The 20,005-nt window shown below is 36.5% G+C and overlaps 1 protein-coding gene across 7 annotated transcripts in view; it reads right to left on the bottom strand.

Annotated features, from left to right (window-relative positions):
- Positions 1–20,005, bottom strand: part of ZBTB44 (zinc finger and BTB domain containing 44) — a 67,350-nt gene that overhangs the window by 21,048 nt on the left and 26,297 nt on the right. For 4 of the 7 annotated variants that reach the window (XM_069079860.1, XM_069079859.1, XM_069079855.1 and 1 more), the window contains exons 2-3: positions 13,762–13,834; positions 4,016–5,092 (exon numbers count right to left, since the gene is read on the bottom strand). In XM_069079860.1, coding sequence (XP_068935961.1) covers positions 4,016–5,036 — 1,021 coding nt within the window. In that variant the 5' untranslated portion in view covers positions 5,037–5,092; positions 13,762–13,834. Of the gene's footprint in view, positions 1–4,015; positions 5,093–6,732; positions 6,805–13,761; positions 13,835–20,005 lie in introns of all 7 variants that reach the window. The other 3 variants (XM_069079858.1, XM_069079856.1, XM_069079857.1) reach the window with 2 other exon arrangements.

The following is a 20,005-nucleotide window of genomic DNA, read 5'->3' on the forward strand; positions in this document are numbered from 1 at the left end:
GAAATAATCAATTTAAGGGATTCAGGGAAGCATGGGAAATCTTATATGAAGCAATTTGGAGTGAAGAAAGAATGAGAAGAATATATACGACAAAAATAATGCACCCGGGACTGAGGAGCCACTGGGCTGGGCATTAGGATAACAGGGGCAGAAGCGCTCTGGGCCTCCCTGAAGGCAGGCACAGGAGCAGCAGAACTGGGCTGTGATTTCCCTAACTTTGTGTTTGGGTCACCTGCTGAATTTGGTGATTTCTCCCTGCCCAGGGAACTCTGAGGCAGGTCCTCTTCTCTTCAGACGGACCTCTTGGTTCTTCAAGGGAAGAGTTAATTGAGGACAAAACAGAGGAAGAAACTGTTTCCATCAGAAGTTTGGGGCCAATGAAGATGATATCTAGCATTTACACAGTATTTTTATGATTTGCAAAGCACTTAGAAAACACCTCATTTTATCCTCACAACAACCCTGAAAAGTAGATGCTGTTGTTGTTCAGTTGTGTCTGATTTGTCATGATCCCCTTGGCAAAGATACCGGAATGGTTTTGCCATTTCCTTCTCCAGCACATGTGACAGATGAAGAAACTGAGGCAAAAAGGGTTAAGTTACTTGCCCAGGGCCACACAGTTAGTAAGTTATCTGAGGCCACATTTGAACTCAGGAAGATGGGTCTTCCTAACTCCAGCCCCCAAACTCTATCCACTGAACCACCTAACTTCCCTATTGTTCTCATTTTACAGATAAGGAAACTGAGAGACCGAGAAAGGGTAAATGACTTGTGCAGTCACACTGTTAGTGTCTGAGGCAGGATTTGAACTCAGGTCTTCCTGATTCCAAGTCCAAAGGTAGCTGAACTCTGACTAATGGCAACAACCAATATTGATTGCTTTGTCCCTTTATTATTGATGCAACAGAGAACACGTTTGTGACAAAGAAGGAGACTATGGTGAAGACAAGTTAAAGAGCATGCACATGAACATGTGTGCGTGCATACATGTGGGTGTGGGTGTTCGTGCGCGCACGCATGTGTGTCTGTATGTAGTGGAGGGAAAGGGGAAATGGTGGTGCTTTGTGAATTTAGTAAAATGGTATAAAAAAACAGACATCAAGAAACTCTAACAATGAAAATAGTGGTGCCTCTGACATACTTCCTTTAGGAAGGTGGAAGATAAGAAGGCCCAAAGTCCATTTATCCAAACTGTAACTAACTAAGAATATCTGCTGCAACATGCCAAATAAACAATTACCTATTTGCTTGAAGGATGAAATACAACCTCCTACAGAAGCCCATTCCACTTCTGGACAACTTTAATATAGAGTCTTTAACTTTTACCTGTTTAAATTTGCCCCTTTGCAACTTCAACCCATTACTCCTAGTTTTGCCCTTTGAAGCAAAAAAACAAATTTAATAATAGCCCTTCAAATATTTGAAAACAATTCTCAGGTTTTCTCTCCTTTAGATTAATATTTCCCCATTTCCTTCAACTGATTTTTATGCTATTTTTATATTTAGGCCTCCTATCGTCCTGTCTCCTTCGGATATAGTCCAGTTGTTCTTCAAAATGGCACCCATATAACTAAAGACTATTACAGATGTGGCATTATCAGGGCAGAATATATGAAGGAATTATCTCTTTCATTCTATATCCATCTCTATTAGTAGAAGAGCATTAGATTTTTTTGACTATCATTTTGTATCAGTGATTTGTAACTAATATCCCCAGATCTTTTCAAAGTTGCGGCTGTTTAGTGATATTTCCTATGCCTGTGAAATGGACTTTTGAGATCTTTGTGAATCCTGAATGTCAAACATCATACTAGCTATTTCCCTCAGTTTTGTATCAGCAAATCTGACAAATATGCCTTCTACATATTTATTCACATTGCCAATTAAAAAAAAAAAAAGACCACTAAAGGACTAAGGTTAGTTCACTGAAAGTTGAGGAAACTTGGTCTGGCAGGTGAAAAATGTGGACTAGAGATATAGTTATGGGAACTTAATGTAGTATACTGCAAGAAGGTGAGCAATTAATGTATATTGAATTAAAATGAATCAATCAGATGACAATGGAATATATGGAAATAATGGAGATATCATGGGAAAGAGTGTATGTAAATAGAGGGCCAAGGACAGAATGTTGGGGATCTTTCTTGTGTTCTTCAGAAGGAAGAACTAGGAAAGAAGCATTATTACAAAAGAAGCATATCTTAAAAGCCACAGGACAACGACTGTCAATAGGGTTAAAAGGTAAAAGAGGTCAAATGAGCACCAAGAAAGGGACATCTGACTGATCTGGAAATAAAGAGGTCACTGGTGATGTTTCAGTAGGGACAAAAGCAATATTGGTAATGAGAAAGTGGAGGTGCCCTGGGCAGAGGGGTTTCAAAAAAACAACAACCAGAAACCACTGGATAAATAGAAAAATAAGCTGTGATTTCAGCATACAAAATTCCCAATTTTGGCAACACTCTCCCCAAATAAACACTTCAGTTTAAAATATAAGAGTTGATAAATCTTTGGAAGTTGCCTGAGGCACACAGATTTGTCTTTGTGACTTGTCCAACTGGTGTTACCTAGCTTGCTGAGTGTGAGGAGGTGGTATCTGAACCTAGGTCTTCCTTTCTCCAAGCCTGGCACTCTTTCTACTATGCCATCTTGAGCAGATATTCTGAACCAAATTTCCAAGAAGGATGACTGATAATGAAAATATCAGAAACTAAAATTAATGATGACTTCTTAGTACTCCTTTTCCTTGAGCTCTTATAATTTTTAAGACTGTTGGACAACAATTTTCTCTTTCGAACTTATCACCCATGGCATTCAGTACACTACATTATTCTAATTCTTCAATTTTTCTAGTTCACTCCTTTTTTTTGTCTCCTTCTGTTGCTCCTCAAAGGTGAATTCTCCCTAAAATTAAATTCTTTGTATCTCCTCTAAGTTTTCTCCATTCAACTATCATTATTATGCATATCCAATCACCACATCCTAGGAAATCTTATTTTATAATGTTAGACATCCATCTTGTCCTCTCTAATACTGTTCCCACTTTAATTCAGGTCTTTTAACATCTTACAGATGGATGTTGTCTTTCTAACTGGTTCTAAACAATGACATCAGATTATTTTCACAAGTCATTCTTTTGCTTCAAAAGGCAAACAAAAGGGGAGGGGAGTGGGAGTAGGAGGAGAGAAACAATTACGTTCTCTACTGTTTTAGAAGTCTGGTAATAAGGCCATCTGAATATAGCCTTATCCCACACCACACCCTGCACAGAATTCTCTGCTCTGGCCAATCTGTTCTCTACTCATTATCTACATTTCATTCAATTGGTAATTAATCATAGAGTTTGCTGACATCTCCTTTATTTTGTATTTAATGCTTGTATTGTCAAATTTAGCCTTTCACTTATCTATGACTTGCATCCTCCAAAGGATTGTAAACTCTCCTTGAGTGCAGGAATTATTTCTTATACTACTTTGTATTCTCTACAATTTCTAGATCAGTACTTGGCACACAGTCACTCAATAATTACTGATCTGAAATACCAATAAAAAGGTAATGTGAACAGAATGCTGGTATAAAGATCCAAGTTAAAATTCTCATTTATGTAATTTAGTAATCGTGTGACCCTGGGCAAATTTACTTAACACTTCCCCATATGAAAAACAAGAAAACTAGTCAAAATAAGGTCAAAAGTACTGCAGAAGTCTAAATAAATCTATGATCCATAAACGTCCCATTAAAAACTTGTTTTTTCACTCTACAATTATGGTATTCAGAGTCATGCTTGAAACCTCACTTTTACTTCCTTTCTACTCTTTGCTACTGTTTCATAGAAATCCACTCATTTGTACTTTCTTTTAAAATAACAAATCAGTAACAAAATACAACTTGTAGCAACCTGGTCAACAACAAATGAAAAAAAAATCCCACAAATTCCCAATAATACATGACAATAATGGCTAGTATCAACAACTATAGTATTTTACCACATGTAAAAATACAAAAGACATTATACCTATAGAAGAAGACTGAGGACTAATTAGAAGATCCTCCTGAACTTGCTCACTTCCTGGCACTGTCTGCTGATCACTCAGGGAACTCTGAGATGCACTGACAGGCTGGGACACTTCCTCATGAACTTCCTCATCACTTAACCTTTCCACTTTGACACGTACATCCTCTTCAGTAACCAGAGGCAAATTAGCCTTTGTACTCTCACATGTTACATAATCAGTCATTCTTCTAGCTGCCTCAGATGGGCCCGGTAGCTCTAAAGTCCTGGGATTTTCTATCTGTTTAACTTTCTCTGACTGAAGCCTTCGATCAATTCCAAATGGAAAAGTCCAGGGAAAAGCTAAGGAAGAGTCAACTGGTTGGTTTCTAGGCTCTGAATAGGAAGAAGCTGAAGAATTTAGCACTTGGGGAGAACTTGTCTGCGTGCTACACTTAAGTGGACTTTCAGGAGACATAACTATGTAGCTTTTACGCTTTCTCCGGGACTCTCGGCATACAGGAATGGTCCTTTCTACCACACTGCATTCTGAAGACACTGGAGAAAGACTACCATCTCGAGAGGTAAAATTGCAGTTAGAACTGTTTTCTTGCCCAGCATCTAATCCCTTTTCTTGTTGGTTGTTGGGTGTATTCCATAAAATGCTTGATTTCATGAACTCTGAGCACGTGCTGGCAACACTAAACATTTGCATATAGCTGGCTGCAGCCAGGACATCAATAATATTTTCTGTGTTAATTGACAGAGTTGCTGTATAAGCATACTCCAAAAGGGGTATAAATCCAGTGACTGTCACATGATGCAAATCCAATACATTCTTGCTGTCATCCTCTGCTTGGCCAACAAGTTTGGTGCGAAAGAAATCACTGCAAGCTGCCAGTACCACCTTGTGTGCCCGAAAGATTTTGTCCTGGACACGAATAGTGATATCACAGAAATGTCCATCATTTCGAAGCATATTTAGCTTTCCAAGCATCTCCTGGCTGTGGGAAGGGGAACTATGAGTAAATGTTTTCACACCCATCTTTTCCTTCCTCTTCTACAGATGCTCTTCAGTGATGCAAATGAATCACAAATGTCCTAGAAGATACACAAATAAAATATTAATTGCTAGTTTAAACTGTTTTATTTATAAAAGTGAAATTCAAAGTGATTTGGATCATTTTCATGTGACATCTATACAACTAACAAAGGATGACAGATAGCATTAACAGAGCTCGTTTAAGATATTCTAACTAGCTAAGACTGGGTGCTTTTTATTTTTAAGCCAATTCAGATACAGAATAAACTCCTGGGAATTTATAAGGCAAGAAAAATGGCTCTCTAAGCTATACATTCTTAATCACCTACAAAGAAGGTCAAGAATACTCTTGTAAATATTGTAATTATAGTAAGAATGTTCTTACTGAGTGGCTATCGTGAGCAAATAGGTTCAGCAAAATAAATTATATTTGTCAAGGAGTATGTGATACAGATAGGTACTAGCTAATTTAATCTGCTTTAGATAAGAAATTTCACATGCTAACTAAAAAAATTTTATTTCCTAAAAATCAAAAGAACCAAAAAGTCTTAAAAAAAAAAATTTCAAATTCTTGTACTTCTATATCACACTCCCCCCAATTCAGCACTAGATTTATTTTTTAAATGATTTATAAAAATCACTATTAACTCAAACGAGTACAGAGTATTTATTTTCTAAAGTTAAAAAAAAAAAAAAGATCACCAGTGTCAACAAGTTGTTTGTTTGCTGCTACACAGTTTTTTTTTGGCACCAAAAACGAAACCTAAAACACATTTTTCTTTTAGTCAAACTGATGATGTTGAATTTAAATACAATTTCTAAAGATCCAAAATTGTGGTGACTCCAAGGACAATTTAAAGATGGTCCAAAAAAAAGGGCTACAATTTATCACCAATGAATACTTTCATTGAAGGGAGAGCGTAATGTTATATTATTCAGAAAATGAATCAATAATTTACTGAGAACCAAAGATACTAAGGGCTGTACTGATGAACTCAGAATGATTATTTGAAAAAAAAAAATCTTTCGTTTTACATCCCCTAAATTGCCCAATGTATGTTTCCTTCATTTTCTTTTCCTGGACAGTCATCTTTTATAATAAATAATGAAAAGAGGGGAGAAGGCATGGGAATGTATCTTCCTGTCTTTTTCTAGAGAAGACTGGTCTCAGTATTGCATTAATTGTTTTGTTGTTTTTTCTACTTACACTGATAACAATCACTGTTTTTCTGATTCTATTTACTTCACACTTTGTATCAGTTCATGTAAGTTTTCCTAATTTCATTGTTTCTTAAAATACTATTTTGTGTCATTCATATACCACAGGTTGTTTAGCCATTCCCCAACCAATGGTCATCTACTTTGTTTCCGGTACCCTGCTACTTTGGTACCATGTTTCCCTGATAATAAGACCTACCCCGAAAATAAGCCCTCCCCTTACTGTATAAGATTCCTCTAAATTAAGCCCTCCCCCGAAAATAAGCCCTATTGAGATTGCTACTGTAGTGAAGGTGATCCCCTGCTACACGCTACATTACGGTACCCTCTGTATGCACCGCCCCCCCCCCCCCCCCCCCGTGAAACGCACGCCGCGCTCCGAGCTGCATCCAATCAGAGCTGCAGCAGTGAGCGCATCATCCTGTTCTTCCCCAGTGATTTGCTTATTGAATAAAGGTACATTTTTTTGGTTCACATTTACCTGTTTATTAAAATTGCTGTCAATGTTCATTAAAATAAGCCCTCCCCTGAAAATAAGTCCTCTGGTGTTTTTCTGTCCAAAAAAAAAAAAAAATAAGACAGTGTCTTATTATCGGGGAAACACGGTATATATGGGGTCTCTCTTTTTGTCACTGACCTTTATATGCATGTTAGCATTTTTGACACTTTCTTCCCATAATTCCAAACTTTTTCAGAATGGCTGAACTAATTCAGTTCCACTAATAATACACTAATTCATCCACCACGATTAATTCCTCCAACACTGACTATTCCCTTCTTTTGTTGCTGCCAGTTTTCTGAGACTGAGGTTAAACCTCAGAGATTCATTCCTTCTTGCCAAAGTTGCACTGATTTTGTTCTTACTATCTATTTTATGTTTTGTAACTGTCCTCTCTTATTTGGCTAATAATTCACTCCCTAACCATAGCTGTGAATGGTATATGATCTGAATTCTCTCATTTTTATAGTATGATTCTTCATATTTTGGTTGCATATCCATTTTGAGTTTAAGCAGTTGGTCTAGACATAATTTTTGTCATACTGCCACAAAATGATCAGTGATCTAGAAGAAAAAAATATTCTCTAGGATTAACCTTTTTTGTCAGTCTAGCAAAGCCTATGCATGCCTTATCAGGATATTTTTAAATGCATCATAAAATAAACATGTAGGATCCCAAAGGAAATCAATTCTATTGAAATAGTTAGCAAAATATCTTTTTTTTGGAGGGGCAGTTGGGGTTAAGTGATTTGCCCAAGGTCACATGGCTAGTAAGTGTTAAGTGTCTGAGGCCAGATTTGAACTCAAGTCCTCCTGACTCCAGAGCCAGTGCTCTATTCACTGCTCCGCCTAGCTGCTCCTAGCAAAATATTTTTTTTTTAAACTATTAAAATGCTGTGATTCACATCAATGAAATTACTGGATTACTAACACCAATGTTATTAAAAATAGCACCTATTGGGGCAGCTAGGTGGCGCAGTGAATAGAGCACTGGTCCTGGAGTCAGAAAGACCCAAGTTCAAATTTGGCCTCAGACACTTAACACAAAAAACTAGCTGTGTGAACTTGGGCAAGTCACTTAACCCCAAATGCCTTACCTTCCCCCCTCCAAAAAGAAAAAAAAAATAGCACCTGTTGTGTGATGTTGGGAGGGCATACAAAACTTAGTCCCAAGACATGCAACTCATGAAGAATGTGTCCTTGACTGAGAGAACAGATGTAAGAGCTATAGATTTTTTGGTTAGATATACGAGAAGAATTCATAATAATTACTCATCTCTCCAAAAGTGGAATAGCATTTTAGAAATAACTGGGGGAATGGGTAGCCCAAGCCCAAGCCTTCCTAAGGAAGGAGTGAAAAGTAAAGAGTGCCATTGGCAGCCTAAGGAAAGAATATCTAACATCGATCTTTTTGCTGATGCTCAGCAGCCTAGACAAAGTACTACAGTAATCAGTTACTAGTGGTTGATTATCTGGGGTGAAGAAGTAAAGTCAGTGATGCAAAAGTTCCTGTGTGACACAATTTTGAATAGAAGCCATTTAATTATTAAAAAGTGACTAACCAGAAGGTCAGGCCTGTGAATAGAGAGGAGTAAAGTCAGAGTAGGACAGAAAAAGGCCAGAGATTATTGGTATAGGGAAGTCCTCGTTGAGACAATTCTGTCTACCACTATAAACTGAGAGGAATACAAGGATTGGTTATCACAATGTGGCAAAGTAACAAGTGTGTATGGGAGAAAAGAGTGGGAGAAGGGCAGGAGGTTGTGAAAGAAGAAAAGTTTGTGGTCATAGAATTTCAAAGTTCAAAGATCCTGGAAATATCAGTAAGTTTCATAAAATAAGTGTGGTTGGAGCAATACCTACTAAGATCCCTGCCATATAGGTTACACTATGTTTTGTGAAGGGTCTACTCCAACCAGGCTAGGTAAGTTTTTCCTTAAAAGTTATGTATGGAAACCATCCTGAGACGTAATTGGCTTAGGGGACTATGCCACTGGTGCGGTTTTCTAGTAGCCTAAGTACAAAAACCACTATAAGAGAAGTTAGAAGCAACTCCCTTGATTCTTGCATACAATGACAAATATAAGGGCAGAGAAACTGCACCCAACTGAATTAATAGCATATCTTTGCTGAATTACCTTCCATGTTACAGCTAAGTAAACTTCCTCATGTTAAGTATTAAGATGGGCTATGAGTAATTTATTTCAGTACAATTCTGAACCAGAACCACTAGATCAGCTTGAGACAGACTTGGCTCTGTTGTTGTTCAGTCATGTCTGACTCTTAGTGATCCCATTTCAGATTTTTTTTGGTGAAAAGATACTAGAGTGATTTGTCATTTCCTTCTCTAGCTCATTTTACAGGTGAGAAAACTGAGGCAAACAGGGTTAAGTGACTTGCTGAGGGGTCACAGAGCTAGTAACTGTCTGAGGACAGATTTGAACTCCAGAAGATTAGTCTTCCTGACTCCAGGGTCAATATTCTATCTACTGCGCCACCTAGCTGTCCCGTAGGCCTGGCCTACAATACACAATAAAAGGTACCATGATCGTATGTAGCTGAAGTGGTAAAGAGAGGTCAGAACAGAAGAGGCTGGGGAATTATGTGGACAGTATGTTTAAGGGATTAAAATTACGAAGACTGAGAATGATGGCTGGCAGGCAGATACGAGGAGAGAGAGAAAGACTTTGATCTAGTCCTGAAGTCACTGAATTTGGGAAAGTGACCTGGCAGTAAGATTATGACAAATAAAAGTATATGATCAAAGTGGCATAGCTAAATTATGACAACAGTATGAATAAATCTCTAGGTTAAGTTATTCAATTATCTTGACAGTAATTTAAAGATAAACAGGCTTTTCCAGGTTTTTTTGTTACCTTCAGGTTCAGGTTTAGTTCTCTTAAAAAGCCTCAGTCTCTAGAAAAGTCAGGTCTTACTTACATAAAAATCGGTAAGAAAAATTGTCTTCCTTCTATATCATTCCCATGTAAATAGCCATTCCTTTTCTACTTTAATACTTCTAAGAATAGAGAACTGATTAGCTCATGAGGTGGCCACTTCCATTACTGTACAGTTCTGGCTTTTAGAAAGTTCTAATAGCAAGTCAAATCTGATTCCCTGTAATTTTTTGTCCTCTGATCTTTCGGAACAACAACTGTCAATCAATTCACATTTATTAAGTGTCTACCATGTGCCAGGCATATGACAATCCTTCAACTATCTGCAAAAGTTTCTAATTTGATCTTCTCTTTTTCAGGCTACTGTCTCATGCATAATCAACTTCCTTGACCCCTCATTTCCTCTGGTCACACTATAGCTTGTAAATTTTCCTCTTAAACTTTGGCACAATATTTTAACTACATATGATTTTTCAGGAGCACGGAACAGTACTATAACTTTTCTACAATCTGGATATTAATGGACCTAAACTCTGTTAACTCTTTTAGCAGCAATTTTCACATCTAGCCTTTTTTTACCTTTGACTCTGGGTATGCTGCTTGCTGGTCAGTTTCTTTGAGCCAAACTCCAGTATCAACTTATATTGAAGAGGGTTATCCAGAATAATTGCTCAAGTATCAAGTTTTACTGAGTGCCTATTTAGTACCCAGCATTTCAAAATTAATAAAAGCATAGGGAGTCTGTAAGCTTTTCAGCAGAGGTTTCATGGTAAATAATATATTGATAGCAGTATGCAGGCTGGATACGAAAAGAGAATGCAGTCAAAGTGTCACATATAAAACTAATGATGCTTAATGCTAACCCTGATAATGAAAATATACTAGCTGGGAAAACAATTACAATAAAGATTCCAGAATCATGTTTTTTCTATTAAAATTAAGCTGTATTATTTTAATCCTGATCTTTACCTTATATCTGACTTTCCACTGATATTACAAGTGGTTTCTAACAGAAAAAAAAATATGAATGTTTAGACTTCAGAGTAACTGAAATGACAGGAAGAAATCACAAGTTACTGTTTTAAATATGGTTTAACAAATAAAAATGTATACTTCTCTGAAGTTTAAAGAAGTGAGAGGAAAATTATAAAGTACCTTTTAAGCAAAGAAAGCACCACCACATATAACAACAAACCATCCTATATCCCATACCTCATGAGAGGTAAGGGGGGTAAGAAATGGGAGAAGATTATGTTAATGCAGACTTAAATCTAACAAAGTAAACTGAAAATTCCTGAAAGTCAAAAGCAGTAAGATTTCTTGAGAGTATTAGTCACAAACAGTTTTTAAATTATAAAGTCATAAAAATTGAGATAGCAGTCAAGAGAGCTCCACCAGACCCATAAAATGTAAAAATGACCTATAAGAATCAGGCTTCTGGCATGTTGGGTGGATATTTGCTATGGAAGAACACTGAAAAAAGACTTGACATAGGACAAGAAAATATGGAAGGATTTTTGAGAAAGATTAAGAGGCCCATCTAAACTGATAAGGGAACCCATTTTGATGAAAGCACAATGTTCATTGAAATATTTCAATCTGCCATATAGCAAAGTGAGGAATCACTAACACAATAAATCTAACATTTATATAACGCTTTAAGGTTTGCAATGCATGTAACATTGTCACCCTCATTTGATCTTCACAACAATCTTATGAGGTAGGGTGCTATTCTCATTTTTCAGATGAGGAAAACGAAGTCACAAAGTTAAGTGACTTGGCCAGCAATAACACAACTAACAAATGTTTGAGGCAGGATCTAACACTAGTCATCCGAGTCCAACACCCTTTCCACTCAGTTAACTAGCTGCTTTCTAACATGCTTAATTAGCATATTAAACACAAAGCTGTACAGAGATTACAGATTTAAAAAAAAAACCCATAGAAAAATAGCTCTAGAGTTGGAAGGGCCTTTAATGAACCCAGAAGCTATAACTTACAGTACCTTTCTAAGGATTATCCTGTTAAATCTGTTTATGTATATATAGCAAACTCATTAATTTGAGGTTGCTTAACCTTTCTGAACCTAACTCAAAATCTATGATCCTACTAATTCATACTTTGTAGTAAATCACGTGATTCTTTTTCTACATCCTCTGTGACAGTGAAACACAACGCAAATTTTTTATAAATTATAATCTCCCTAGTAACTCACCTTAAAGTATTTGTGCATATCTTTAATAGTGCAGTATTTGAAATATAACCATGCAATATTCTACAATTTCAACAATGTTTTACTAAGACTTCCTTCCTGTCTTTTTCCCTTCCAAATTACTAATGCATTACTTCAAGTGTATATAACAACATGCTGTTTCAGCTGTGTTTGACTTTGTGACCCCATTTGGGGTTTTCATGGCAAAGAAAATGGACTGAATTGCCATTTCTTTTGCCTGCTCATTTTACAGATGAGGAAACTGAGGCAAACAAGGTTAAGTGACTTTCCCAGGATGTCATGCTGCAAAAGTAAATGCCTGAAGCTGGATTTGAACCCATGAAGATGAGTCTTCCTGTGTGCCAGTTATGACACAAAAATTAATTATAACTAACCCTTCTACTCAATGAAGAATTCTGACTGAAGAGAAAGTTAAAATGTATTTTCCCTTGATCTTTACCTTATGCACTAGGGCTATATTTTCTTATCAATAAAAACGATGTATATAGATTCACAGAGACAAAAAAAAAAAACAAAACCCAAAAACCAAAGGACATGTTGGCAAGAGAAAGGTGCTGTTTTTGGAGGCATCATGGCATAGAGTTGGTTTAAAGCATAACGAGTTGGCTTAGGACCTTTGCTCAAACCCTACCTCTGATACATACAAACTGTGTGATCTTGAGTAAACAACTTAACCTCCTATTTAAGTCTACTTACTATTCTTTGTACTATACTATGATGTCTCTAATATGGTATGTACAAAATCTGATGAATTTGGGAATTTAGGACCATGACTAAATCTTCCTGATTCTCCAACTGGCATTTTTAAAAAACCAGATTTGACAATACTGCAGAAATAATGAAATTCCCAGTCATGCTAATTTTCCTAATATTTTTTTCTAATTTCAATATTTCTATCCTTTATATGCAATCTGTTCAAATGAGTAAACTACAAGTGACAACCTCCTCTTATATAACTAAAAGAAACAGATTGCTATGAAAAAGTTATGACTTGTTATAGTAAATACCATTCTAAGTTGTCAAAATGATGAAAAAACAGGCAAGTCCTGCAACAAAATGATGTAAAATAGTCAAAATAGCTGTAAAACTTAGATTTTTAAAAGCCAAGTGTTGGTAGTATTAACTGCACACTAACAGCATGATAATGAAAAATACTAATCTATTAAAAACTAAATGATTCTGATATACATGAAGTGATATCCCTACAACTTTTCAAATTCTGGTAAATAAAAAGTATATGAAATATACCTAAAAGTCTTATTAATCTAAACATTCCTTATAGATCTACTACTACAGGTCCTTCCTATTATTGAACGATCTCATATCTAAATTCATTTCTATACTTAATTATCATGGTTTCAACTCAGCCACAAGGCACATGGTAATGTAGCTGCTGCCCCTGGGAATTCAACTGTGGAAAGTCATGTGGAAAATCCTAACAACAATGGGAAGCTTTGCATAGCAACAGATATTGAGAAAATTAAAGGTGATGTATATATATATGTATGTATGTATGTATGTATTAGGGAAAGAGATGGGAAAAGAGGATGAGTTTGGCCATCCAATTGTTTAGATTCTTGAATTAAGATTCTTAAATCTACTCTTGCCTGTTTTGCTTTTTTGACAATGCCAATCCAGAATTCCACATTTTAGATATACTGCTAGCTTTTATCCCCACTCTGTTGCTTGGTACAACTAGGGGGTAATGTGATGTTACTGTCTTGGAAAAAAAAAAAGCAAACCATAAAATACCATTACTAGAACCTTTTATTAAACCCCACTATTACCAAAATCATACTAGCAAAAGCAGCAAAGCAGGAAAGCATGTTGGAACTGGGAATCAGGAAGCACCAGAGTTGAAATGTGTCTCTAGACACTTACCAGTTGTGAGACCCTGAGAAAGTCTGTTCACCTCTAAGCCTCAGTTTCCTCATCTGTCTGAGGTAATAGAAACCTATGAGATAATAGCAGGTATAAATGTAAAGTTGTAGCATTTCCCACATTATCAAAAAGCTTACAATATCGATAAAAATCATACCTCCACTGCCTTATTAAAGCAGATTATATTCCAAAATAAAAAGGCTTTCAGTAAGAACCTGCTGAGGACCAATCTACTTGATACAAAGATACTCAGATACATCAGAAAGCTAGTCCCTAGATGATACATTTTTTTTTTAACCAACTAATCAAGGAAAACTACAAATACTTTAAAAAGGCCCTCAATCTCGTACAGGCCTTCTCCAGAGTTGGTGGCACAAAAGCAGAAACAAAGCACTAAAAATAACACAATTCTTGTACCTTTTATAAACATTCCAGTGTGTGTATCTATATAAGTATATTCTTTGTCTAAATACCAAACAATGAAGGTGAAATTAAATCATATCCATACAGATTTGTGCCATTAATGAAACCAGAAAACATAAATAAGTTGTAGCTGAACGAAAGACCAGCTCACAGGTCCTTAGCCAAATAAAGGGACTAGTAGAGTTAGTTTTGTAATATAATCAAAAGCAATAAGAAACATTTCTGAGAACATTTGGTCATTTTATTTTATAGTGCTCATGATGACTGTAAATAAAGAGATCACTATGAGGATACTCATAACATACTCCAACATTAGCCCAGATGATGTAGATAAATTCTAAGAACTTGACAAAATGTTCCAAACTAAGTTAATATGTATATTGTTATTCAGTGATTTCAATGCAAAGGTGAGAAGAGAGGAAAGTGAAAGTTAAGTTGAAAAAAGATGATGTGAGAATGATAAATGAAGACATATGACTGCAAACTACTGAAGGCATCATGCCTATATAATTTTTTTTCTTCAAGGAGACAGAAGGTGCCAGATATGAGGAGCACCACACATTACAAAAAAAATGAAAATTGACAACAGTAAAATAAGTTGTCTCTGTGTTTTCAACCTATTAACTAGCTAGTGCATGGAATAAATGGGCTGTTTCTAGAATTAGTTCTTGAATGGAAGTTGGGTGACCATTTGTCACATGTATTACAGAAGAATTCCTGTTCATGTAGTGAGTGGACTATGATTTGAGTCTGAAGCAAAGGTCAAAATCAATATGGAATAAGAATGATAAAAAGAAGTTGTTCTCTCCAAAAATGTGAAATGAGCAAAAATAAAGACATCTTTAACTATGTTTCTTAAGAGAAGTTTAACTAACTGTTGCTACAACAAAAAAGGGCAGAAAGAGTCTAGAAACCACTTCAACTTGAAAATACTTGATTTTCTCCTTAAAAAGTAGAAAGAAGAAGAGTGGCTAGGTGGCGCAGTAAGAACACCAGTCCCTGAGTCAGGAGACCAGGGATCGGTTCTGGCCTCAGATACTTAACACACCCACACAAAAAAAAAACTCGCCGTGTAACCTTGAGCAAGTTATTTAAGCCCAATTGCTTAAAAAAAAAAAAGTAGAAAGACACACCTAGGCATATATTCACCAAAGTCGTCAAAATGCCAGTATAGTCATAGCAGCATTTTCTCATGGTAGGGAAACAAGTAGAAACAAATGCCCATCAACTGATGAATGGCTAAAAGAAATGTGGCACATGAATGTATTTAAATATTATTGTGCTATAAGTAATAATGAACATGAAAAATTCAGACGCATAGGAAGACTTATATGAATATAGCCTAGAACATGCAAAAATAGAAAATACACATAATGACAACAGAAATGGAAGGATTACCACCAAAAAAACCCCAGTAAATGCTTTATAATTATAATGCCTACCCCATGTTCTTTGCATAAGTAGGGAACTTATGGCGGGGGGGAGAGTATGGAATATTTCATATACTGTCTGACTTATTGTTGTTGAACTGGGTTTTTCTCCCTTCCATTTAAAAAATATTGTTAAATTTAAGGTATAGCTTTCTGGGTAGAGCTTTTCTGTACATCTAGGTGGCCCAATTGATAGATCATCAGGCTGGGAGTCAGAAGACGTGAGTTCAAATTTGACCTTGAATACTTTATAGCTGTGTGACTGGGCAAGTCATTTAACTTCTGTTTACCTCAGTTTTCTCATATATAAAATGAGGACAATAGTAATTTAAAGTTACACTTTAAAACGCTGTAGGGTTGTTGTGAGGATCAAATGAGAATAATGATTGTAAAGAGCTTAGCGCCGTGCTTGGCAAATAGTAAGCACTATATAAATGTTAGTTGTTGCTGTTGTTTTTTTAGAGGAATGAGGTGCAATGTATTTGTAAAATGACAGTGATATAAAAATAAAATATATCAATAAAAATTTAATAAAAAAATCAATATCAAATAAATGGAGTAAAGTACAGTCTTAATAATCATAACTAATAACTATAAGCACATTAAACAATCCAGTGAAATTTTTGAAAGAGTGGATAAAAAAACAAAACCCATAGGGCGGCCAGGTAGCACCTAGCTCCAGTGTTGGAATGACCTGGGGATCGAATCCCGGGGCTCAGACACTTAGCACCCACCCAGAAACACCTGGACATGTAAGCTTGAGCAAGTTACTTAACCTAGACTGCTTAAAAAAGAAAAAAAAAACACCCAGAAATCTTGATCTATTTAGAAAACACATCTAAAAAATAAACACAAATACAGAACAAAAAGGGAAAGCCTATACCAAGAAAGGATACTGCTTTATACTAGACCATGAGGTTTATAAGATTCCCTGAAGAAACAATTTGGGGCTTATTTACACTTTGTCTATCTTTCAGCATCTAACAGGGAGTTCCATAGGTGCATTATTATACCTATACTAGACTAGGAAGTGCCATGAGTTTCTTATCTAAACCTTTTAATTTGTTCCTGTGGCAAGTATACAACAGGTGTGTAGTAAGTGTTTGCCAAAGAGATCTGAGGGTAGGTATGGCATCTCATATAAACTTTCTTTCTCCCTCAATACCTCAATACCCTCAATAAAAGTAAGGTCCTCTAGTGCTTAGTAAATGGTCTCCTGCCCTCTCCCCTCACTTTTTTTATTTGTCAGGGGGGAAAAAAATCACATACCATACAATTATAAAAACAGCAAATTACATATCAAAACTAGAAGTGAATGGTAACAAATTAAGCCTCCCCCTCTCCTCCCCAACTCAACACTTGTAGTTTTAACACTTAGTTTGGCGTCAGGAGCTCTGAGTTCAAGGCCCCACCTCCCTGTCTCCAGTTACTAGTTGTGAAGCCTTAGGCAACTAGAGGCCATAATTTATGAATGTATAAAATGAGAAAAATAATGCTTGAATGACCGACCTTACAGTGCTGCCAAGCTTATTTTCTAATTAAAAAAAAAAAAAAAGCAAAACAAACTTTCTGAAGATAATTTACACAAATATAAAAAAATCATAACTTTGATGGAGATATGAGAAAAGGAACACTTTTAAGAATGTTTTCATTAACAAACACTTTTGTGTGTTTGTTTTTTGGAGGGCAATTGGGGTTAAGTGACTTTCCCAAGATCACACGGCTAGTTCTTGTGTTAAGTGTCTGAGGCCAATCCGAACCCAGGTCCTCCTGACTCCAGGGCCGGTGCTCTATTCACTGTGCCACCTAGCCACCCCAACAAACACTTTTTATAGTGGCACATAGACTTTAAAAAGGTGCAAGGAATATAAGATCCCATTGTGTGCATTAGAGATAATCCAGTGCAAAATTCAAATAGAAGGCGGATTCTTTAAAAATATAAAAACCAGTGGCACCTAGGTGATGCAGTACCCTGGAGTCAGGAGGACCTGAGTTCATATCCAGCCTCAGACATATAACACTCACTAGCTGTGTGACCTTGGGAAAGTCACTTAACCCCAATTGCCCTGCCTTCCCCCCTCCAAAAAGGAAAAAAAAAAGATAACCTTCAGAGGCTTCTATAATGGGGGGGGGGGGGAAGGGTGTAACTTCATATTTTTTGAACGATAAGCATTTTTCGTCTACTTTATGTTTTTATAAAGATTGTTAGGACAAACTCTTTTGATAGACTATATGGCTCTCCAGAGAATCAGCACAGTGTTTTGGGAACTGATGAAAACAACACAATGTCATTCACAAACAGAAATATCTGGACAATCCTATCATCTGTTAAGAATTCCCACCCTTAATTTGAAGTATGCATTGGACCATCTCTGTGATAGCGGCAAACACCTTTTTTTTTTTTTTTTTAAAGCAATTGGGGTTAAGTAACTTGCTCAAGGTTACACGGCCAGTTATTTCTAGGTGTGATGCTAAGTATCTGAGCCGGGTTTTGATCCCCAGATCATCCCGACACTGGAGCCGGTGCTCTTACTCGCTGAGCCACCTGGCCACCCCAGTGGCAAACACCATATGAGCATAAACAAATACCCACACAAGAGAACCAAGACAGAATCTTCATTGCCAGAAGCTCAGAACTGAACAGTAGACCACCCTGGGCAAGTCATTTAACGTCTCAGTGGCAACAGTGGGAGTTTTTATAGCTAAAAATTTCCACATTAGTCCTTTCCTTCTCCCTTTCCCAAGTTTCTCACATCCTTTCCATTTCATTCCTTATCCACTGCACTAGTTCAGGATGCTAAGCACCACATCTTGGGGACAACCACAAAAATTTCAAGTCTCCTTATCTCTATTTTATCCTATTTTCAAACCTTTTTATGCAAACTGCTGCATATAATCTTAAAAATATAGCTGTAAGCATGGGAATCTAGATTTAGAGTTGGAAAAAATCTCCAATATCATCTTGTCTAATATCCTCATCTTAGAGATGATAAAACAGGCCCAGAGAGATTAAGTGACTTGTCCAGTATCACACTCCCAGTAAGATATTCAAACCTAAGTCTTCTAACTACAAATGTTTTTTCAATTATACCAAACTACTCCTGTATTACCTACTACACAAAAAGAGTGGAGGGAAAAAAAAATCAAAACAACTATACAAACATTCTTGCTTTACATAAATTAGTTTTATTGAAATTCAATTTACATAAAGAAGTCTGATTAAAAAAACTGCAGGATACTGTATGATAGGATTCCGTATCATTTGGGCACCATAAACAGTAGTAGGAAGTTGAGTCAGTTCTCTAAGTCAGTTCCATTGTGTCTGCAGACAGGGAGTGATACTTTGCCTCACCCTCCTCTGCTCAATAGTGATTCTTATATTTTCACCATGGTTAGTGGCAAATGTGCTCTTGAGGGGAAAAGTGAACCATCTCATAAGTGTAAATGAAAATTAAAATAATTAGAAAACACGAAGGACAAAAATTGTCATTAATAACATGAAAATATTAGTCTTGTGGTGTCACCTGTGAACACAACAGTGAAGGATGCTGCCTGGATAATGAAGCATGCAAAAGGCAGTCTTGCATGAAGTCTATTTAACTGTTGAAACAAAGAGAAAGTGCTATTCTAGACATGGAGAAACTATTAACTCTGTAGATACAAGATCAGACTCAGAATACTCCTTGAAGCTTGATGACATTTCAAGCCAAGGTCTGATGTCTCTTTGAAGATTTAGAGGTAAAGTACCCTAAAGAAATATAAGTATTTACAGTAATCAGTGATATGTTTGCACAACTGAAAAATCATGCAGGATTTCATGATGTGCAAACGTCAAGAGGGGCTGCTAGTGCAGATCAGAAGCAGCAAAGAAGTCCCCAGAGTTCCTGAAAGAAAAAAAAATACCACCCCTCCCTCCCCGCCAAAACCAGATGAAGGTTCCTACTTGCTGAAGCAAATCTTTAATGTAAATTAAACTGCCCTATTTTGTCAAAAATGCCATTTTGAACATAGATCTTGGTAGAGGAAAAAACTGTTCAGGGGCATAAAGCTTAAAAAGAGTTACTCTTCTGCTTGGAGTGAATGCATCGGGGACTTGCAAATTAAAATGTGTTCTCGTGCACCATTCAGAAAATCCCACAGCACTGAAAGGAATTAGGAAGGCATCACTACCTGTATGTTATATTTCATTAACCTTAAGGCATGGATAACCCTTGTCATCTTTGAATAATGGTTTATAGAGGGCTTCATTCCTGAAAAGTTTTGTAATAATTGCATTCCTTTCAAGATTCTATTTATTGAGGTAGCTAGGCGGCACAATGAATAGAGCACCGGCCCTGGAGTCAGGAGGACCTCAGTTCAAATCCGGCCTCAGACACTTAACACTTACTAGC

The sequence above is a fragment of the Petaurus breviceps genome, unplaced genomic scaffold, assembly GCF_028583685.1.
Source record: "Petaurus breviceps papuanus isolate PSGF00001 unplaced genomic scaffold, PetGlider_PUasm1.0 91133, whole genome shotgun sequence".
Lineage (NCBI taxonomy): Eukaryota > Metazoa > Chordata > Mammalia > Diprotodontia > Petauridae > Petaurus > Petaurus breviceps.